Below are 22,610 nucleotides of genomic sequence, written 5' to 3'. Positions count from 1 at the left end.
ATGAACAAAACCTAATACTTACATTTATACAATAAGAATAAGAATATATATAAAAATATAATCATTATAATTAGATAAGCTAAAAATTGTGATTCGGCGACAAAGCTTCTTATTTATTTATTTAATGTTGTATTTGTAAAATAAAAAACAAATGGTAATCACAATAGTTTTAAACACCGCAGAAAGGAAATACTTCCGGTTCAAACATGGCTACCTGCGAAGAGTCTTTAACTCAGCGGCTAGTAAATATACATACAGAGGATGACTTGCTAACGAAACATAAAAAGGAACGAAGGGATTTACAAGGTACATAAAACGACACATTTAACTCACACTAGTAGATCTATTCGGCTCTTCTACATGAACATCCACGGGGAAAATTACTAGGCCTTTAATAAACTTCTTAAATTTTAAACTGTAACGCAGTGTGTGTAACTGTAACGGTAAACTGTACTGTAACGTATCAGTCGTATCTTATTCGCCCCTTCACGTTCACCTCCAGGTGAGCGTATTTTAAAAGTAATTGCACCAGGTTATAGCTGAAACTCAGCAGATTTTGAAAATGTGGTTGCTTTGTGAAGTGTGTGTATTGAAATTAATATGGCAGGAAACAGATTCAACCCTCAAGCATCTACTTTTAGGGTCGATTTTCGCCAATTTTCAAAGTAACAAATATTGACATATTATATATCAATTTTGTTGCTTAACAATCGAGGAATTCAAAAATATAAAAATTAATAGCACTAGACATTTACATCACGTTCAAAATGTAGATTAACCACACTCACTCAACTGAGATTTTTTTTTACATCTAAATGTAGTGAGGTCCAAAAATCCACGAAATTCACAAAATTAACGATATAATTACACAGAAATGTCACTTAGGCATACATTTATTTGTAATTATGTCAAATTTTACAAAATATACCAGTTTATAGCTTATTTCTATAATTATTCTTGAGAAAAAAAACGACCGCCCTCCCCTTTAAAATTCTGGCTTTTAGAAACACTCTGGGGAAGAAAAAAATAACAGAGTTAAATATAGAAGGTCTATATAAAAAACATAATTAATAAAATATGTCTATATGCCAATTTTTAATATAGTTGCAGCATTTACATGGCTAATTATAATTGTTTAGTACTTTGAACATTAATTTAAAGTTACGACTGTCTGTGGCGTCATTCAAGTGTAGTGTCAGTGAACAGGGTGTTAGTTAGGGCCTGATACGATTTCATTAGAATTGGTAATGAACAGAATGTATAATTAGAACTGGCATATAAAAACAATGTTGATAATAAATGCAGTTGTTTTAATGCTACTTATAATAGATCAAAATGACAAACATAATTAAAACCTAAGAATCTGGAAGCGGTGACCTCATTTTACTGACACGGTTGTCAAATAGTAAGTGAATAGATCTAGATTTAGAATCTACGTAATTTTGAAAATACGCTAGTTCTAGAAGCAAAATCACTTTTAAAAACTGAAGTTAGTGATTAGATCTATAATGAAATTGAAATCAACAACTGATATGTAAGTATCTTTTGATTTAAAAAAAAAATACGCTTAGTTCTAAGAAAAAAAAATTCTATGGTGTACTCGATCCCTATCCCAAAACGTGCCAGCCATATCGCATGCGTAGTCAGCTACTCAGCTGCTTATCAAATTCATGAATTTTAAACTTATATAATAAAAGTAGGTCACCCTAAAAAAAAGAGTAAAATGGCTCCCGTTTTCACGACAGCCGTCACTCGATTCATAATTTACAGAGTTATAAAGTTCTACTTTCTTTTGGCTATAGATTTAAAGAAATATTAATTTGTTATTTCTCATGCGTTCCAACAATTGTACCTAATTTTAATAAACATTAGATTAGTAAGGACTCGATTCTTTTTAGAATTAGCCCTCGACACTATACAGACTATTGCGAAGAAACAGACTCGCGCGAATGTCGTGCGTAGGCTGGTTCAGTGGCGAAGGTTAGAAGCCAATTTGCGACGGAAAATTTTTACTTTGAAATAATTACATTATCAATTAATTTCGATTTAAAACAAATGGCTTAAAGTCAAAAGTAAACTAAAATTTAAAAACTTTGTTATTCGCAGTGTACTCAAGATTCTCGTGTTTTAAAGATAAGTCTAGTTTTACTACGTGTGCGTGCATGGTGCGAATACCGATTTTCCGCGACAGAAAATCATTAAAAATATAAAAAAAAGTATCTACGGCAAAATAATAATTATATTTTACAGAATTAAATAGATTTAACTTAACTGTTATTTAAATACATGCTTCGGAGTAAAAAATACAATTTTATATCCGTAAAAAATTAACTGAAATTCCCGCTTTCAGCGACGCCGATGTGTCGTAATTTTTGGCAGTCATTTTGTTCAAATTAAAGTAAAAAACGCATTCAAATATACTTTTTTTTACTTTTATAATTTACAGCAATCATTTCTAATGAAAAATCAATAAAAAAATAATAGTTATTTTTACAAAATATTATTTCTTACCTCATTAGTGCAGTACACGTACTTTCCAAGTAGATCCATTCCATCTAGATTTGCATACTTCGCATCCTTCGCCGCGGCACAAAATGTCATAAAAAACGAATTCCACAAAAATGTTGCTAACGAAGCTTGTAAAAACCTTGCTCTATTTATCAGTATAAACAAAATCCCCGAACGATGTCTGGTTAGAAAGTTTATGAACGGCGAAGACCGAATATGCATTTTGCGGTACCAATCTGTTTCCTGCCATATCATATTAATTTTAAATTAATAAGAGACAGTGGTAAAAACAAAATGTGAAAAATCACTCAAGAGCTCTGGGCAGGTTTTAGTATAAAAATTATCTCCCTTTATCCAAATGATACATCCTAATTAAACTATATTTCATTTCTTGTCACTTGAAGAAGTTTTAGTTAGTGTAATCTATTGTTTAGATACGTAAAATCGCCTGAGGCTAGTAATGTGAAAGACAGACGACTCATTACATTTTGGTAATAATTTCAGATTTTTAGGAGGATTTATGTTTTAAAAGTTACAAAAATGTTTCATGCACCTGTTTTTGAACAATTTTATTGAAACTTTTCAGTTTTAAATAAAAAACGATTAGCCATGTTTTAAACAGATGCAACCAAGCCGTTTACTTTAACCACTCTAATTTACAGGTGGCCACTGTTTTTATAGCAAAACTTGCTCTCAAACACTGCTGTTTAAAGTTAATTTCTGGCCTATATTGATAGATTTAGACATTGCTTTTGGTTTATTATTCAATTATCTATTATATTTGACACAAATATATCTGTATTAAAGCCATATTAATGAGTCACCTTTCTTTCACATTTCCAGCCTCTGCCTATTTTACGTACTTAAAACCATAGATTACCAAAGTTTGTTACTTGGTAGTTTTAGAAAGTTTAGGTAGACTCATTAGGTTGCCTACTTTAAACGAACATTTAATTTTATCCATATATGATGTCACATTCTTTTCCTTAATCCCCCACCATCATCACGATAATAAGATGATCATTAAGCTTGGTCAAGATAAGGTATACAAAACTATAGACTATTATTTTGATAAAGTATTATCACAATTTACTCCCCCTAAAAAAATTGAATTGCTGAAATAGTTGTATAGTTTAAGAATTATTTTTCAGAATGTTATCAAAAGCATGATCTCTTACTAAATTAATTTTTTTTTAAGTTTTTTTTTTTTAAAATCCAAAGTATCTATAATAATAGTTATGCTATTCTGTCACACTGTCACTCTATTGTTGGGAACGCTTTTACTATAGAAAAAACACAAGCAAAGTAAAAACTTTCACAGTAATACAGAAAATGAAACATATGTCACATGGAACATATAGGTAGAAAATAGTCTCTAAAGCCGGAAAAGTACACACAATAATATGACATCATTGATTCTCGAGTAAACATGCAATTAAAAACCATTAGTGTAATCATTAGAAGAATTAAATCCGAACACCCCCCCTCCCATGTATAGTGCCTCCCTCCCACAGAGAAAAAAGTCTGAAAGAAACACTTTCTCCATGATTGAGATTTAGCGGCCAAAAGTAGGAAACCGGTCTATATTATAGAAGTAGGCTCTACCTTTAGTCTGTATGTTTTACAAATGTGGCCAGTGTTCCTTTCAGACTTTTTCCTCCTTGGGGTACTTGAAATTTTCGTAGGGGGGTTGGTGGACTAAATTTTCTGGGGTGGGGTCGGACACTGGTAAAAGTATAATTTCTTTATAAATGCTATTTTGTTGAAGGGGACTGTAAACATGTTTCGGGGTGGGTGGTGTGGACTGAGCCCAACCCCCAGTAGAGTCGCCTGAAAGAAACTCTAAATGCGTCTTTTTGTCCTAGTTGAGCTTAGGTGCAAGGTTTAGGGGTATGACTAAGATTATATTTAGTACCAATGTGCAGTAACTACGTGTAGAATAAGCTTAAATACGGTTAAATGCAGATTCTGGATAAAAATCCGTTTTCAATTACATTTTTCTTTTCTGGTTAAATTTGAAGTTTAGGTGGTGATTTTGGTTTTGGTTTAGAGAAAAGAGACAACACTATCAACCTAGCACCTGTTGTATCTCTCCCTCAACGGGCCATTTATCTCGTAATAAATATTTAGAATCAAAACTTCTCACAAAACATAAAAACAGAACTTTAAGCAAAACAGCAATACCCAGAAATATCCATTAGCTGATATTTAAAAGGATGACACTTATAAGGATTTTTTATTTGCAGCTTAAATCTGGAACACACATCACAGCAGTTGATGTTGGTAGTTTGAACTAACTAAGGCAATCAGTAGCTATATATTTTTTATTGTTAATTTATGTCTTTCAAAATACCTCAATTTTAACACATACAAAAATGTTTAAATTACAGGGCATATAACTTATAAGCAGGTGTTTATACAATTTTGATTTTAAAATTTGGTGTATTTGTACATTTTTCAGCTCAGATTCAAAAGATCAAAAATGCTGTTCCAAAAGGTGACAAAAAGAAAAAAAAAGAATCAGTTGAACAAATTGCAAAGCTTGAGGCAGAAATGGATGCTAAACAAGATGAAGAGACCACCTACTTCAATTCAAGAGAAAGGGTCTGTTTTTATTTCCTGCTTTTGTGATTTTTATTGATAGCTTTAATGTTTTCTCTAAGATCTCAGAGGAAACAGCTAGAAAACAGTTAGAAATAGCTTAATATTATAGTTTTATTAACATCAACTTTGTCAAATGAATTAAGCTCAGGCAATTTTTTTTTTGTTATTTCAGACAGATCCAGTTGAGAATGAAACAACTAACCAAAATGATAATGAATTGTCAAATTCTGCTGATGATAAATCAGCAGATACAGTTCAAGGGAAAAAATCTAAAGCTCAAAAACGAAGGGTAAGTCAATGACTATGCACATAGGACAGTGCTAGTACAAATAAGTGCACAAAACATTTTTGTTTTGAATATAAAAATGTGCACATAAGATGTTTTTGTAAAAATATGAGTGGAGGATGGAAAGATGTTCTTGTTGATATAAATGTCTACCGATATAGTCCTACACTTTTGAAAACATCCTCCTTTAAAACCAGAGAACCCTAGTGCTACAGAATTATTATAAGACTAACAGTTTACTTGCTAATTGTTTTAAGATTTGATTGATACCTTTCATTTTTTATTATTTTCTTGTGTAGAGGGGAGACAAACCCACTAGATTTATAACTCTCTTGACTGACTATAGTGCATGCAGTTAATTCAAGAAGCTATTTCTTCTATGTCTAATCTTTTATTAACAGATGAATTAAAATATCCTGTAGATATAAGTGCCCCACATTTTAAAGATTGTGGGAAAAAGAGACATCTAAGTTTTTAAATGTTGAAAATTCTTGCATGTTAGTTGTTTTATTTTATTTGGTTTTACATAAAAGATAAGTAATTTTGATGTAGTCCCAGACTAATTTATCTCAGTATTTTATATCCTCTAAATATTTAATCCACTGGTACTACTTTATTTACTTATGTAAGCTTGGGACCAAGACAAAAATACCAACCATACAAAATGTGGAGCTAAGTTCTGACATTCCTTTTTATATTTTATGCTGATACAACCTCTACATTATAGCTGGCCTATAATTCTTGTACTCAGTTTATACAATAATTTTTGTGCAAGATATTGCTATCAGCGTTTCTTCCACTTTTTTTCTCGGGGGGGGGGGGACGACTCTCCCAAAATTATTTTGGATAATATTTAGAATCGTCCCCCTTGAATCCCTAGCAAAACAAAACCCCATGGCTCAGTCACCTGTTGGACTTGATGTGTTGTGTTTAATATAAACCCTCACTAATAATAAAGACAATCTCACTGTACTTGCTTGTTTTCATCATCTTTAGTCAGTGTTTATTTGTGGATGTAGCACTCATGATTGTGGCTTTAAAATCTTAAATCTTGTTGCTGTACACTACAATCTTTGATGCTTCCATGTTCTGGGCTTGACCCTTTGCTTACTTAAGTTTCTTAAATTTGATGACAAATTCATTTCTGCCATTGGTGATTGGGTTCATTTAATGTCAAAATATTGTTACGGAGGTGCATGTTTCTGTCCTAGATGGTAAATTAATAAACATCTGTGTGTACAGCTAAGTTTGGATTTAGCTGATTACTTTAATGCATCGACCAGAAAATCGTTCCAACCTGTTTAAATTTCCTGCACCCATATATGACCAACACTCAAGCATAATCTACACATGTCAGATACGATGCTTTGTTATGTATACTCTACTATAAGAGAACGTATAAATACCACTGGATTAATTTGAAAGACGTGTCCATTATCCAGATAATTTATGCCGGGTGTTAATGGCGTTACAACGGGTATGGGAGGGGGGGGGGAGATGGAGAATGTGACAAGAAAATTATTTTTTTATTTTAACAAGCTGGATTTTGTGAAATTACATTTTCCGGAAGGCGGGCAATTTTGTGACGTCAGATTAAGAGGGGGAACAGAGAGATGTAATTAATACAAATGTAAATGATTTTCTTGGCTGGTGACTCCTATCGAGGGAAAAGCAAAATGGGTTAATGACTAGTTAAAATTGTGAGCACAAACTTTTTAGTGCTGGAATAAATAAGGCATATACTGCAGGTAGTGTTTCTTTCTTTCAAACTGCAGGCTTCTCTTTCCCCCCCCCCCCCCCCTACACGCATTAGAGGACAAATCTGTTAAAAATCAGCGCTGAGCTCGGCCTGTGAGCTGTTCTATGTTTGAAGCATGATTGGACTGATTGAAGCCTGCGCTGTTACCACAATTTTTCAGGTTGCCATTTCCTGCTTAACAGCTGATATTGTGATCATTCGTTTGTGGTCGATGGTCTAACCCGTGTGGTTAGGTTTGGGATAGAAATATCGTTATCGGACTTAAATGCCGCCCTCTCAACTTGAAGGACACCAGAATGTTTCATAGTGCGAACTGGTACTAATGGTGTAGTTAGTAGTCACAGTAGTCACAGGGGAATAACTCTCATCTAGTGCCCTGTCTGCTCAAGCTTGATCCCCACCCCTATGGTTTCAATGAAAGAGTTAAGATCACTTTACAAATTGGAAAGAACGTAACCTATCAATGCAGATATGGGCAATTAAGTCTTGTACTCTTGTCACTGACGGCGCCTCTCCGTCCTGTGTCGGCTACACATAGAGGTACCGTACTCACGTGTTCTCTAGAAGCTAGCCATTGCTTGTATGGCTTGTCCAGTTCCAGCTCTATCTTTCTCAGTATGTAACGCAGGTCGGTAAACTCTAGCCCGACATGTTGCTGCGAGGGGTTTGGTGAACTCATTCTTTGGCGTCTAGGGGGGGACGTTACAACTGCAAGTTAAATCACAGTCCTCTTGACTTCTTGTGTGTTGGGGTTGTGTGTATGGCTAGTGGCTGTCAGTGTTGTGTGTGGCTGAATGTTGTCTTTTAGTGTTGTGTGTATGGCTGGCAGTGGTGTGTGTGTGGCTGGTATCTGTCAGTGGTGTGTGTGTGGCTGAATGTTGTGTGTGGTGTCTGTTTTTCGTGTGGCTGGTATCTGTCAGTGGTGTGTCAGTGTAGCTGTCAGTGATTGTGTGGTTGGCTGTCAGGGTTGTGTATGGTAGTTATCCACTATCTATATTTTTGTCCGCTAGTTTGTACAGGCAAGCAAACGTACTCAATCTTTACTCCAACTGACTATTGAGAGTTTGATGAGATTTACATACAAAATCTTAGATCATGTAGAAACCTTACTTCAGTAAGCTGCCGTATCTCATACACAATCATGTAGAAACCTTACTTCAGTAAGCTGGCATGTAAATGCCATACTTGACAAGTTGACATGTGTAGGCTATAAACAACAAATGTATTCTTACCCTCCTGCTCTGAGGACTAGTCCATTATCGTCCTGTCATTCGGTGATTAACGGCCGTCTAACCCCATTAGTGTCCGCCTGCCCGTGTGTCCAGAGCTTCTTTATTGGCACCGGTTAGCTGGCCAGTGCCAGACTAGCTAGGTAGACGAGATCGTTAATCCACGGCTCAATCGGTCAATGGAAGGGGGAGGGGGTGTAGTCGGGATATGCTAATCTAAAACCTATATCAGGTAAACACGTAAGGGGGTGGGTGGGATAGTTTACCAGTGTTATTACTTTCCAGAACTATCTACGTAATTGGGTAGATCTAAACGGTATTTGTGTTTGCAGACTTTTTTTAAAAACACTTTTTTTTTTCGATTTTAATTCTTTAGACTCGTATTCTCATAGAAACCTTCAACATGGATTTTATTTTTATTCGAAAGGGCGTCGTAGCATACTATTTCTGTGTTTTATTTGGTACTTAATTTCCACAACTATTTTTAGAATGAACACTTGCGTAAACAAAGTGTTTATTGTGTGGATGTTTGACAGCATTGACCGGCCAGGTTCAAGTTTGTCTGTCAGACAATCTGTGGACTTTAGCCAAGCAGTCGATTAATCTGATCATGTTTTTTGTTAATAATGTTTTTTTGTTTTATTACTAGATTTCTATACAATATGCCTCCCATAACTTGTGCGACTTCGCTTGTTGTGACTTTGTTGTCGGCTGCTAATGTGACCTGTCAAAGGGGTGTGGTGATAAACTTCGTACAAGATTTTAGCGCGTGCAACATTAAAACACAAACTTCGTTCAAGATTTAGTGCATGCAACATTAAAACACAAACTTCGTACAAGATTTAGTGCGTGCAACATTAAAACACTAACTTCGTACAAGATTTAGTACCTGCAACATTAAAACACAAACTTCGTACAAGATTTAGTGCCTGCAACATTAAAACACAAACTTCGTACAAGATTTAGCGCGTGCAACATTAGCACACAAACTTTGTACAAGATTTAGTGCGTGCAACATTAAAACACAAACTTGGTACAAGATTTAGCGCGTGCAACATTAAAACACTAACTTCGTACAAGATTTAGCGCGTGCAACATTAAAACACAAACTTGGTACAAGATTTAGCGCGTGCAACATTAAAACACAAACTTGGTACAAGATTTAGCGCGTGCAACATCAAAACTGCGTGTACTCTCGTCTTGTTGACAGTCGCTTCACGCGATTTGTCTTAGAGCAGATTGTTTCCGACCAGTATGGACAGTACAGTTGTTAAAATCTTTAAATAATCTTTTCTTTGGTAGTGACGTCGAACATTTCCTGATCTGCTGGAGTTGTTACGATGCCATTGAGAGACTCGCTTTGGTTACATCAAAACAAAAATCTCTAGATTCTAGATAGTTATAATAAGTAAAGTGGGAACCGCAATATAGAGTTTCATTCGAATGAGATTTGGTCCCCCCCCCCCCCCCCCCCGCAAATATCTTTGAAGGCCCATGGTTGTATGTGGACTTGTTACGTTTGTTTGTTTTATCAGCCTGCATCATTCACATTAAATGTGTTAGATTTTATATTATGATCCAATGAAGGACAAAAAACAAGCTAAAGGAAAAGAAAGAGAAGAAAGAATAAAGGAACAAGATGAAGAAAATAAACTTGGACCAAGGCAACAAGAGATGATGAAAATAAAAGCAATTTTAAAGACTAAAGGGCTGGTACTCCATGAGGTAAGCGGCTTGAAAAATGTGCCAGATTTTTTTTTCAACTTGAGATTATTGTGGGCATAAACTTTGGTTTTTACAAAACTAACAATTACGATTATTTTCAAACTAACAGATCCCTGCTGATGGCAACTGGTGAGTCCAAAAACAAGTTTTTTTTTTAATTTTTAAATTTTTTATCAGAAGAAAAAATATATGAAAATATTTGTGCTTTTTTAGTATGATTGACATTTCTGCCTCTCTCGCCTTGGCAACATAATATTTCTATTTTTTTTGTCATAGTTTATACAATGCTGTAAGTCATCAACTGCTGAGTCTTAAAATAAAGGTAAAACTTATTTACATTTCAAAAAAATTTCTTTACATGGATAAAAAAAAATATATATATATAATTATAATGATGAATTAATTGGGGGGGGGGGGGGGGTTGTCATGGTTGAGTGATAGAGCACATGGCTACTGACCCTAAAGTCTTGGGTTTGGTTCACTTTCTGGAGTCTGTAGGATGTTCCTAAGTCTACCCAGCTTAGTTGGGTAACTGACTAGCACTAACCTTCTTAGCTAAGTACTGACCACACTCCCTACATATGCTGAAGAAACTGATTGATTGAATGATTCTTTTTTAACTGCACTATGTGGTTGTTCAAATGTTTACACCTTTTAACAGATAGAGGAATCACTTTGTAATTTGTAAAAATGTATATGTTGAAAAAAACTAATGTTTAAGTTAATAAATTTTTTATAGTATAGCAATGAGGAGTTACGGCATAAAACAGCTGAATATATGAGATCTAACAAAGATGATTTTCTTCCATTCCTGACCCACCCTGACACAGGAGACATGCTGACACCAGGCAAGCCTTTCTTGATTCAGTATTTAAAGACTTTCTTACTGTAAAAGGGACGGTTGGTCAAATGGTTGAGCTTTTGACTGCTAACCCAAAAGTCTTGTGTTAGTATCCCACTGTATGGCATCCTTGAGTCCACCCAGCTTTGATGGGTACCTGACTCACGTTAGAGAAAGTAAAGGTGGCCGGACATACTGCTGACCACACTATCCCTTTTTTGCTAATGTCACTGAAACAATTAAACTCTACTTCACCTGCAACATGACCTGTATGGTTCAAAAGGGTATTTTACTTTTTTTTTAAACTATGCAATGAATGTCATTTAATATTTTTGAAAACATGTTTTTCTTTCATTAGTAGATATTTTCAACTATTTTTTGGTTTTCCTATAACTAATGAACCTGTCTAAAATATTTTTTACAGAAGAGTTTGAGAAATATTGTGATAAAACAGCAAACTCTCCCATGTGGGGAGGGCAGATAGAAGTAGGTTTTGTTCCTTTTTTTTTTGGTAACAGTGGTCATTGATAAGCATTTTATGAATTGATAAAATTAATACAATTCTTCAAAAGAAATTGTTTAAAATTTTAATATAATTTATTAGTTAGTTACAGGCCGATACTTTCCTAAATCCAAATAAATATTTTCTTTTCCCCATTTTATTTCAGTTAAGAGCTCTGTCTGAGGTGTTAAAAGTTCCTATTGTAGTCATACAGGCAGACATGCAACCACTAGTTATAGGTGAAGGCATGGAAGGAAATCCTGTTACTGTTGTGTAAGTTCTTTTTCTGCCTCTAACTTCAGTGGCTTGGTAAAGATGTCATTGTAAAACATTTTAGGAATGCAAGCTGTTTAAGGTAGTGCTTGTTTAAAATATTAAAGATGTATACTTGCCTGCACTGAACCCAACCATCTACTCAGTTGTTCCCCTATTATTTTTTTATAGTTTTTGGTATGATTCCAACCATGGCAACCGTATTATCATACATTTTTGTCTTATTTATTCACAGGTACCATCGCCATGTGTATCGTCTAGGAGAACATTATAATTCTGTTGCTGTGGCTTCTCAAAATGAGGATGATGACGAAGAAAACAGTGTATTAAAGTAAAATTGGTTCAGCAATTTAAAAAAAAACATATATCTTTCTGTGGAATATTGTTACATAGAATTCTTCAATTGACATCAGCCAAGTAGGCAACAGTCCACACGATTCTTTTAAAACTGGAAGGATGTTTTTACAAGTATGTAACAAAAAAATGATCCAGCTGTTGTACTTTGTAGATGAAAGTTTTTTTTACTATCTATACTGTAAGAAAAATATTGACATCCTGAAATAACTATGGATAGGAGAAGTAATGTTTGTTACTTCCTTATTTACCCAACTGTCTGTAAAATAATTAAAATTACATTTCAAAAAATTGTACTGGTCTACTGAAATACATTTAAAACTTCTAATTGTAATGCCACTAATTATTTTCACAGTGGAATGGAAGACTTATATAGTATTTTATAGTTTATAGTATTTTATTAAAAGCAGATGTAACGATTATCATTAATGTTGATGGCAACTGTAATCAAATTCAGGATTAGACTAGCAATTTCTCACTGATAAACAGCTATGGTTGCCATTGTTAAGGCGCACCAAATACAAGACAAAATATCTGTATATTTTATGAACAGTATTAACCATAGTTGAAAGAACGAAGTGTGGCAGTCACTCAATCTTGTAAAGCCCATTTTTATTTGTCAAGAGACTGTGTGCAGTCATAAGACATGTATACAAGGGCATGATGTGGACTAACTGTTGAGTTGGGACAAAAATATGTAATTGTATTCTGTTGTTTTATGTGAGTTAATACATTATTTTAACATTTCTCTTCTGAAAAAGATTTTGTTCAAATTTTTTAGAGTAACAAGCTCCTTTAAAAAATGCTGTACTTGATATTTCACAAGTACACATATGTTGTCATGACATGTAACAAAAATAAACAAACACAAATATTACAGGAGTTAAATATATCTTAAGATGGCTGTAGTGAACATATTTTTTAATCTAACAAAACTTGCATGATCTGTGGCCCAAGACATCTGTCAGTTCTTTGACTTAAAAGAATACATCTGTTTAACAGGTATGTCAATCTTATAGCAAGATTTGATGGATTAGCTGGGTACATAACTTGAGGTGAGTAATGAGAAAATCTGAGTTGAAAATTCATACTATTGGTAATTAGGTTTAGATGTCTAATAAAAAACCATATAAACAAGGCAGATGTGTGGTTTAAACATTAGGTTTATTAGATGTACATGGAAAACCAATTATGAAATTTAAAACTGATCTGCTAATATTCAATATGCTTCATTATCTTTAATTCATCAAGGAAAGCTATTAAAACATGTTTAACTTGTTCAAATACATTACAGAAAACTTGTGAAACAAAATTAGTACAAGCAACTTTTAAATAACATCTAAATAAACAAGACAAAAATGTGAGCATCTATGCATCTAGCAGTGCACTATGATTTGGCTGGGGTTGCTTCCCCTGAAGCATCATTGACAGTTCGTGGTTGGGTGTTCTCCTCTGGTCTCATGGCAGGGAAAAACAAAACTTCCTGTGAAAGCATTCAATCATTTCTGGTCAATTGTTTCATTTTTTTTACAAAACAAGAGGTGTTCTTTAAGCTAGCTATGGTCTGGTTCAAAAGCAGCATGTGAGTTTAAAGCTAAACTAATAGTAAGAAGTTTATGGTAGGACTTAAGCTAGGTGGAAATGCCTAGAGGGAAAATGTGGCCATAAGTAAGAAGAAATGCTTTTTCTCTGCTTGACATAGGAGCACTGCTCAAAATAGATTCCTGTATACAAGTGAAGAAATATGTAGGTCCCTTAAAGAATTTACCTTAATATTATTTTGGTCTGTTAAAAACATGGTCAGTCTATCAACACCAAGTCCAAGACCACCAGTTGGGGGGAGACCATACTCCAAGGCTACACAGAAGTTTTCATCAACGAACATAGCCTCATCATCCCCAGCAGCTTTATCCTGGTAGAAATAAAAATGTCTATTTATTTGTGAACTCGTTAAAAATAATGACTGTCACTTTAATAACCTTTGTTACTGTATGAAATCAAGTAATAAAACATTTGATATGATTGAATGTCATTAATGTTATGAGATGTCAGTGAGAAGCTTGACCAAAAGTGAATGTGTAAACAATGGTTGCCGACACTTACCTTTGCCTGCTGTTGGAAGCGATCTCTTTGTATAACTGGATCATTTAATTCTGTAAAGGCATTTACAATTTCTCTGTGCATCACAAAGCACTCAAAGCGTTCCGTTAACCCTGGAACTGACCTGTGCCTGTTTATAGAAACAAAATAGTACCTTTAGTGCTGTAATAAGAATTTTATTAATAGCTCCAACTTAATAAAATGATGGCCAAAAGTTTTTCTTTTCTTTAAAAAACTGCATTGAACACAACTGTTTTTCAACCAGTTAGCATTATTAATTTAAAAATCTGTTTTACGAAGTAATTAAAATGTTTATGGCCCCAAAACCAAATAATAATAATAAAAAAAAAAAACATACCACTTTGAAAGGGGGCTCATAATTTCTGGGTGCTCTATAATAAATGTTGGGCTGATTATTTTGTCTTCAATGAAGTGACCAACCATCTGATTTAAAGGTAAGAATATTTTTAAAATATTAATACAATTAAATGCTGAAATGTTAAATAAAATTGAGATATGAAAAAAAAGCCAAATACCTTGTCCAACAATCTTGCAGTAGTTCTCGGTGGAGGACACTCAACACCATTCTTAATAGCAAGTTCATCAAAAAATTTGCGAGCAGCTGGGGTGGGGTAGGAAAGAATGTCAAAGTTAGATTATGCTTTAACAAAATAAAAAACTGTAAAGCAACCTATACAGTATAAAAGTGTCTCCTAGTCCTGAGTAAATTATTAAAAAAAAACTTACATTCTGTTTGCAGCTCAGTAGCTGGAGGAAATTTAACATTCATGGCTTCCTCAAGGGCAGGGATCATTGGAATTCTTTTAAATGGAGGAGTAAAATCTATTTCATAGCCTTCTGTATCTGGTCCATCAGGGTGGTAGGTTATTTTGTACCCACCTGTCAACTGCTTTACCATCCCTGTTTACAAATATCAAAAGCAAACATTTCAAAGTTCCTAATTAAAAAATGTATCTGATACTTAAATTAACCTTATGTTATTTATGGTTTCCCACTTAAATTACTCATTAACTAAGGGATAATTCATAAATAAAATCACTTTTTTATTATTGTAACTTAACCCCTTCATTACAGAAAATTCCCCTGCAATGGTGTAACAATTCAGCCAACTCATCCCATTAGCTGAACTTTCTAACAGCATTTTTTTCTCTAACAATTGAGCTGGGTCAGCTTTATGTTTAATGAGCAATTTTATTACAATATGCAAAAGTCTTAAAGTCTTTTTAAAAATTTGAAACAGCAACAAAACAAAAAAAGTACTTTAACACACCAAAGTGTGAAATTACAAAAATGTCTATAAATAACTGTCAAATATAATTTTTTTTTGTATGATTTAAACATGACTAAATTTCACCAACCAGAGAGCATGCTTTCACAAAGTGTCATCAAATCATTGTAGTCAGCATATGCCATGTAGAACTCTAATGTTGTAAACTCTGGATTGTGTGTCAGGTCTATGCCTTCATTTCTGAACTGTTTTCCTATCTCATAGACCCTGTCAATACCTCCAATAACTAACATCTGCCAAGCAAAGAAAGAAACTTTGTAATAAAATTTGATTTGTTCACAAACTCTATTAAAACACATTACACAGAACTATGAACTAGAAAAAGTACAAAACATTTAATCTCATAAAAAATGTTTCAATTTTACTAGCAGCGCTTGAGTTTTAAAAAAACAACTCAGCAGGTAAATAAATCTTGGCATCTATCTTTATAAAATTCATAGTTCCACTGCGAATAACAATAGAAACAGAAGGTGGTCATAAAACTTAAAATACTCCACATCACAACGGTTGAAATGATAAAAATATACAAAAACAACCAAACACTTATCTTATAAAGAAATATATAGACATTGCTTTTAAAATGTTATATCTATTTTAGACAATGTATTCTAGATTCTATTTTTAATACGAATAACAGACATAACTATAACACAAGTGTCCAAAATTTTTAATTACCTTAAGATACAACTCAGGAGCGATTCGCATGTATAAATCTTGATTCAGATCATTATGATGTGTGATAAAAGGTTTGGCTACTGCACCACCTGGTATTAAACTCATCATTGGAGTTTCAACCTGAAAGGTATAAAATTTGTGTCGTTTTTAATACTAGAATATAAATAACTTAATCTAGAAGAATACCAAATGATGTTCATTAAAAAAAAATTGCTTATGGACAGTTGAACAGTGCTGAAAAAAACAATTGTAACAACACAATTAAGAAACCACAGTACTAATTACCTCTAGAAAACCTAATTCATCAAAAAACCTGCGTAAATAATTAATGATCTTTGCTCTAGTGATGAAGATGTTCCGCACAGGCTCATTAATCATAAGATCCAAATATCGTTGACGAAACCTTGTTTCCTAAAATATTTAATATATATATACCTATATATGCATCCAATTTTCACTAAAAAAGGGTTCATTTTTATTAACAACTGTGTTTAAAAGTAATCTAGCTCTTTTAAGACTAAATAAAGTTTATATCCCTTCCTTGAAGATACCTTATCTTTCACACCATAATAAAGATGGGGCAGCTGCCTTAAACAAGGAGCAAGAAGGGTCACTGTGGTTGGAACAATGCTCAATTCTCCTTTCTTTGTTTTTCCTACAAAAAATTGATTTTTTTTAGAAGTGATAATGTATATTATTGAATTTTATTTTTTACATAAAAGATGTAGCGATAATAAATCCAAGTCAGATACCATTTGTAAAAGGATGGATTAGTTTGTTTTTAATAATGGTATGTTATAATAAATATTATGGAAATATAATAATAATTATATAAGAACATATTTATTTATAAATAATGTATATTTTGAAATTTATGACTGCTTTAAGAAGAAAAATGCATGGAAATCTGTGAAATAACATTACTATCTAACAATTTCATTGCCAAATGTAGCAGATTCTATAATATAACTGACCTGGCTTTCCCTTAACACCAACAATATCACCTCGTTTGATTTTTTCAACCATCTTTTCATAAGCTTCTGGGCTTTCATAGTATCTACAATACAAGGTTCAGACGCAATTTTGTTTTTATAAAGTAAAATTTAAAAGTTTCAACTTTATAAGGTTTTATTTTGTGTAAAATAGAAATCACCAATTTAAACATAATAAATAAATAACTTTTAAAATACACAACAAGCCTAACATTCTAAATTGACTTGTATGACAATCACCTTAACAACAAATATACTTCCATTTAAAAGAACTTACTTGGCATTAGCCATGATTTGAATCTTCACACTTTCCCCTCTCAAATCATAGAATATCAACTTTGCACCAGATAACCTTTTAGCATGAATCCTTCCTAATAAAAAGTGCAAATAAGTGTTTAAAAGTTGAAATTGATTGGCAAAAAAAAAAAAGTTAACACAAATTTTTTAAAAGTCCAAATTTAATCACCTGCTACAGTTACAACCTCATCTAAAATTTCCCCAGAATCTATGTGATTGAATCTTTCAATAAACTCCTGAAGAGACATTCCAACATGGAATTTATGTGGGTATGGTGGCTCATTTGATTCTTTGAGAAGAGATACAGCAAGCGATCGCATATTGAAGTATTCCTGTAAAAAAATTAAACCAGATTTTTATAATATTTCTATAAAACATCTTTTGATTAAGGTTCTTTTTTTTACACCATAACCATCTATTTGTTGTTTCCTTTGCTAAACATTAAAACATGTATTAATATTTCTTCAATTAAAAAAAAATTTAAATGCTTAAAGTCGCTGGAACTTTTTTACCCCCAATAAAATTAAATTATAATCAAAGCCAAATTTAACAATTTTAATTAGTTAGTATTTCAGTTATATTTATAAAGTTCTTTCATTTAAAAAAATTAGCTGATTGTGATATAATAAAAAGAAAACTATTTAAACTTTTTCCGCTTCTGCAAGTATTTTCAAAATCTTATTACCAATGAGACTTCTGTTACCAGTGTAAATAATACATTAGTATTATACATTGTTGGGATGCATCAGAATGTAACACTAAGAAAACTTCAGACACACAGGACTGTAAGGGTTAATTAATTTAAAACTGAATGCAACACTAGACATTAAAGAAATATACAGTTTCAATATTTTGCATCTAAAGTTGCAACAGCAACAACTTTAAATGACTTAACATAAGTGTGAAGTGAATTAAATATTTACTCACTGTGGGGTCACATGTTTCTTCATCTTGATCTCCTTTAGCCTCTTTATTTTCAGCCACTGGTTCAGTTGCTAGTTTCTCTGTTTTCTTTTTGGCCTGCTTCTCAGCCTTTAACCTCCTCTTCAGTTCACTGATCAAAAAGTGAATTATATTTCATTATTCAATGAAGTTCAAAGTAAATACATGCATTTGAATATTTAGTACAGATAAAACCTAACCATGCAATTTTATTTTATTTAAAAGAGACTGAACTATGAAACAGCATTACCTAGGTTTGTTAATCTCATGGTGACAAAAAGCTATAGACTGTGATGAGAAATCTAATTTCCTGTATGCTGCAAACGCAGCAACATTTTTTAGCTGTGCCAATACAATATTATGATTGTGTAAAAAGGTTGTTAACAACTTTGAGCTCCACATTGGTAAAGATGTTATGGCAACAGGACAGAGAAAACTTTATTCACAACAGCTCTCAGTGTATTGGTAATGTTAAAACCAAAGAAGAGCATCGAAGTTCAGAATTCTTCTTTCAATAGAAAATGATGGCTTTGAAAAGTCCTGCCAAAATAGATACAAAATAGATCATTTGGACTATGAACTTTTTAAAAGTAATTCACAGATTAAGAAATAGTTCTTACTTTCCATGTAGGCTACAGTAAATACAAATTACTTTCATGTTTCATGTAATAAATGTAGTTGGGTCTATTATTTTTAATTAAATATTTAGATCTAGCTACTATTAATCCTTGCAACAACAAAAAAATGCATTCATTTTTCAGTCTCTTTCATAGTGATGTAAAGTAAATAAAGGTGAAGCTTTACAAAAGTTTACTACCATTTAGTATCACACATTTTTTTTAAATAACAAGTATAATGAGTAATAAGTTAAATGTGAATGTAATTAATGTTCTTAACCTATTTATACACAACTTGGACTATTGCCCTAAAATTGCAAAGCCTATTCTTGTTACAAAAAGTTGCATCATTTTCTTATAATCCTTAAAACAATTTGAAGTTAAACAATGTACCTAGGCCTACTTTGTCTTATATTTATATGTAGTACTTCCCTGTTATTAGAATATGGCCACACAATAAAAAGTCATAATTTATTCCATCTCAGGTTAATAAACAGCAAAGTGGCTTATTACTATACTATTCACAGCATAAAGTTGATTATAGCCTATTAAATCAAATTATAATAATAATATTTTTATAAATTTTTAGGCCCAATTTTACTATATTAAAGCAAGACTGTTGCCTTGGTATTGATCGCTGCCAGAAAGGGTCAAACCACTTTTTTAGGCCTACAAAATTGAGTTGTCATTTCATTAATTTCAAAGCTATGGGCTTATATTGTATTTAGTTTTATAGAGACAATTCTACAACTAAACTGATTAGATTATAACAATGAACCTTTAGTGTTTGCCATGTACTTTTTATCTGATGTATTTGTTCATTACACTGAGTATAAGTGGGTGGAGAGTAATTTAAGAACTAACGTCTTCTTAAATTTGATCTGTGATAGAAAATTAAATGCCCTGTAATAAATTAATATTAGGCCCTAATCATTAAAAATATTTCTGACACTGAAGAAAAATTTACAAAAATACCTAGGCCTAAATAATAACTTGATCGAGGCAACACCCAACTAAGACCCCCTCCAGAATAGGAAAAGTCTAAAAGTACAGTGAACTGAGTCTAAATAATAACTTGATCGAGGCAACACCCAACTAAGACCCCTCCAGAATAGGAAAAGTCTAAAAGTAAAAAGTACAGAGAACTGAATCACAACAACACTCCTTAAAATGCCTTAAATTATGTTACGTTAACCCACTGTAACAGTTAGGCCTATAGCCCTATAGATCTAACATCCTATTTTAATAAACATATTTTCAAAAAGCCTTTTGTAGGCTACTGATTTATTTTGATCACTAAAATTGGTATGAAATTAATGTTAAATAAATAGACAGGCCTTGGCCTATAGAATCTAATCTAGAATCTAGTGTCCTATTTACTACTTATTAATAGGAGACTAAGCAGAGGCATAGCCATAGCGACTTGAACCGGTGCCCAGGGCAGACTATCATTTTTGCCCCCCCCCATTTCTATATATATTTATTCCTGTCTGTGAACCCCCCCCCCTCATCCCCCCACCTGTCAGGTGAGCTGTGGTTCACCCCGAATGTTTAGTGACGGATATTAGGGGCAGATAATTTAGTACTAAACGATTTGAAATGACGGGGAGGTAACAATTTCTGGTTGATCTTTTCTTTGTCTGTAAATGGCTGCTTTCAATGTGCGGGAGGGGGAGGGGAAGAGGGGGGGGGGGAAGGACGGGGGGGGGGGGAAGGACGGGGGGGGAGGGATGGGGAAAGGGAGGGGGAAAGGGAGGGGAGGGAGGGGGAAAGGGAGAGAGGGAGGGGGAAAGGGAGGGAGAAAAGGGAGGGAGGGGAGGGAGGGAGGAAAGGGAGGGGGGAGGGGAGGGAGGGGGGAAAGGAAGGGAGAGAGGGAGGGGGGAAAGGGAGGGGGAGGGAGGGAGGGGGAAAAGGGAGGGAGGGGTGGAGGTGGTAGTGTTGAATTCAGGAATTATGAATAGCTGATAAGCAGAAAATTAAACGTAACCAATAAAACTAGATCTAGATCTAGATGACGGCGGCGTATACTACGTCGCGGGTCAGCTCGTTATTATTAATTAGACTAAGAGGAGCTTAAGAGAGAGTTGAGTTATTGCAGGAACGTTGCATCATCACTAGACTTAGACTTCTCTTAACGTTGAACTTGTTAGTTATTAGTTAAAAAATCTAGAAAATCTAGACCTCTACTTTTATTCTAGATTTCTAGATTATATCTTAGGTGACTAGTTTATCAAGTCCAAATTAAGTCACTCATTTAAGAATTTGAGGCTTTCATTAGAATCTAGATCTAGGTATTTAGATCTAGAATTATACAGTCCTATTCCCTCAACTTACTTTTTGCTGATAGATTTAGAATCTGTTGATTCCGCCATGATTACACGTGCAAGCGGGACAACCGGGTGTTAGTTTAGGCCCCAAGAAATCAAGTTAGAAGCAACGTAGGCTAGCCTAGCCTAGACCAACCTAGTAGATCTAGTAGGATGTATGAGATAGATCTAGATCTTGGCCTATAATGACGCTGGGCCCAGCTAGATGCAAGTTTACTAGACTCTAATATTTAATATTATTAATATTTTTTGTTGTAAAAAAATAAAAAACTGTTTCTAAATAATTGTTTTACTTTAAAACCATTTTCCCCGGGCAATTATGTACGACTGATCTAGAATTCCATTTTGTAGACTAGATCTACGAAATATTCTATTGGATTAGTTTTAGAGTAGATTCTAGATCAATCTGACTTTTGATTTCTCTAGCCAGTAAATTAGGCCTACTAACTAGATCTAGATATAAATCGAGTATTATGAAGCTTTTTATGCGTGTAGGTTAGGCTTAACTAAAGAAGGCACACCGTAAAACACGATACAGTAAACATCGATACTGTATTCGTTATGCCACATTATTTAAAACTGCGATACTTAATTTTTTCTCGGCAGACCTAGATCTAGATTCTAAATTTTAACTCAGCCCCGAGAACACGAGGAAGTCCACAAATCTGAATCTAGATCTAGAGTAGTTCTAGAACAGGCCTACTAGATCCATAATAATTCTCTAGATTTTAATCTATAATTTAAACAAAAATGTCTCTGTTACTGATGTTCTACATGAATGACGCAGGAGATAGAGTTTATACTTTAAAAGTAAGGAAGATCAAGATTTTATTTATTGGTAATCTATCGTTTTAGGTACGTAAAATCGGCCGCGACTAGTAATGTGAAAAACAGGTGACTCCTTACATTTTAATAATTATTTCACATTTTGATGAGGATTTATGTTTTGAAAAATACAAAAATGTTTCCTTGTTTCATTTATGTACCTGTTTTTAAACAATTGAATTAAAACTTTTCAGTAATAAATGAACACCAGCGATGTTTCCAACAGATGCAACCACGCTCATTTACTATAGCAGCCATCTTGTTTAAGTTTTATTTTTATAGACATATAGCGCGAGATTCAGGCGGAAGTCATTCTATTTTACAAATGGCTGCTGTTTATATAGCAAATCTTGCTTGCAGACACAGCTGTTTAAAGTTAATTTCTGGCCTATATTGATATATTTAGCCATTGATTTAGGTTTATTATTCATTTATCTATAATATT

At 33.4% G+C, this 22,610-nt stretch overlaps 2 protein-coding genes across 4 annotated transcripts; one reads left to right on the top strand and one right to left on the bottom strand.

Moving 5' to 3' along the window:
• The first annotated feature begins 199 nt into the window (after positions 1-199).
• On the top strand, positions 200-12,828 carry LOC131928709 (deubiquitinase OTUD6B). Its single transcript, XM_059284799.1, has 10 exons — positions 200-306; positions 4,970-5,112; positions 5,285-5,401; positions 9,974-10,111; positions 10,221-10,240; positions 10,388-10,433; positions 10,851-10,959; positions 11,377-11,438; positions 11,621-11,727; positions 11,963-12,828. Exons 1-10 carry the CDS (start codon positions 207-209, stop codon positions 12,060-12,062), a joined length of 942 nt encoding a protein of 313 aa, XP_059140782.1. The 5' UTR covers positions 200-206; the 3' UTR covers positions 12,063-12,828.
• Positions 12,829-13,226: 398 nt separating this feature from the next.
• On the bottom strand, positions 13,227-21,505 carry LOC131928582 (lysine--tRNA ligase). Of its 3 annotated transcripts, XM_059284651.1 has the most exons (16): positions 21,348-21,429; positions 18,647-18,936; positions 18,382-18,508; positions 17,624-17,786; positions 17,435-17,528; positions 17,140-17,222; positions 16,717-16,820; positions 16,451-16,576; positions 16,166-16,285; positions 15,561-15,723; positions 14,929-15,102; positions 14,718-14,803; positions 14,540-14,625; positions 14,185-14,311; positions 13,850-13,993; positions 13,227-13,564 (listed from the first exon to the last, which is right to left on the bottom strand). In XM_059284651.1, the coding sequence occupies exons 2-16, from the start codon at positions 18,796-18,798 to the stop codon at positions 13,469-13,471; spliced, it is 1,845 nt and encodes a 614-aa protein (XP_059140634.1). In that variant the 5' UTR covers positions 18,799-18,936; positions 21,348-21,429; the 3' UTR covers positions 13,227-13,468. The 3 variants fall into 3 exon arrangements, with proteins under 3 accessions (XP_059140634.1, XP_059140639.1, XP_059140648.1); XM_059284656.1 differs by lacking the exon at positions 18,647-18,936 and having other exon boundaries at positions 21,348-21,505; XM_059284665.1 differs by lacking the exons at positions 18,647-18,936; positions 21,348-21,429 and adding an exon at positions 19,214-19,256.
• Between the last annotated feature and the right edge of the window lie 1,105 nt (positions 21,506-22,610).

Source organism: Physella acuta, unplaced genomic scaffold, assembly GCF_028476545.2.
Source record: "Physella acuta isolate Inbredline_101_S28 unplaced genomic scaffold, ASM2847654v3 ptg000091l, whole genome shotgun sequence".
Taxonomy (NCBI): domain Eukaryota; kingdom Metazoa; phylum Mollusca; class Gastropoda; family Physidae; genus Physella; species Physella acuta.
The sequence above is the reverse complement of the archived record's forward strand: the minus strand, read 5'-3'. Positions and strand labels throughout refer to the sequence as shown.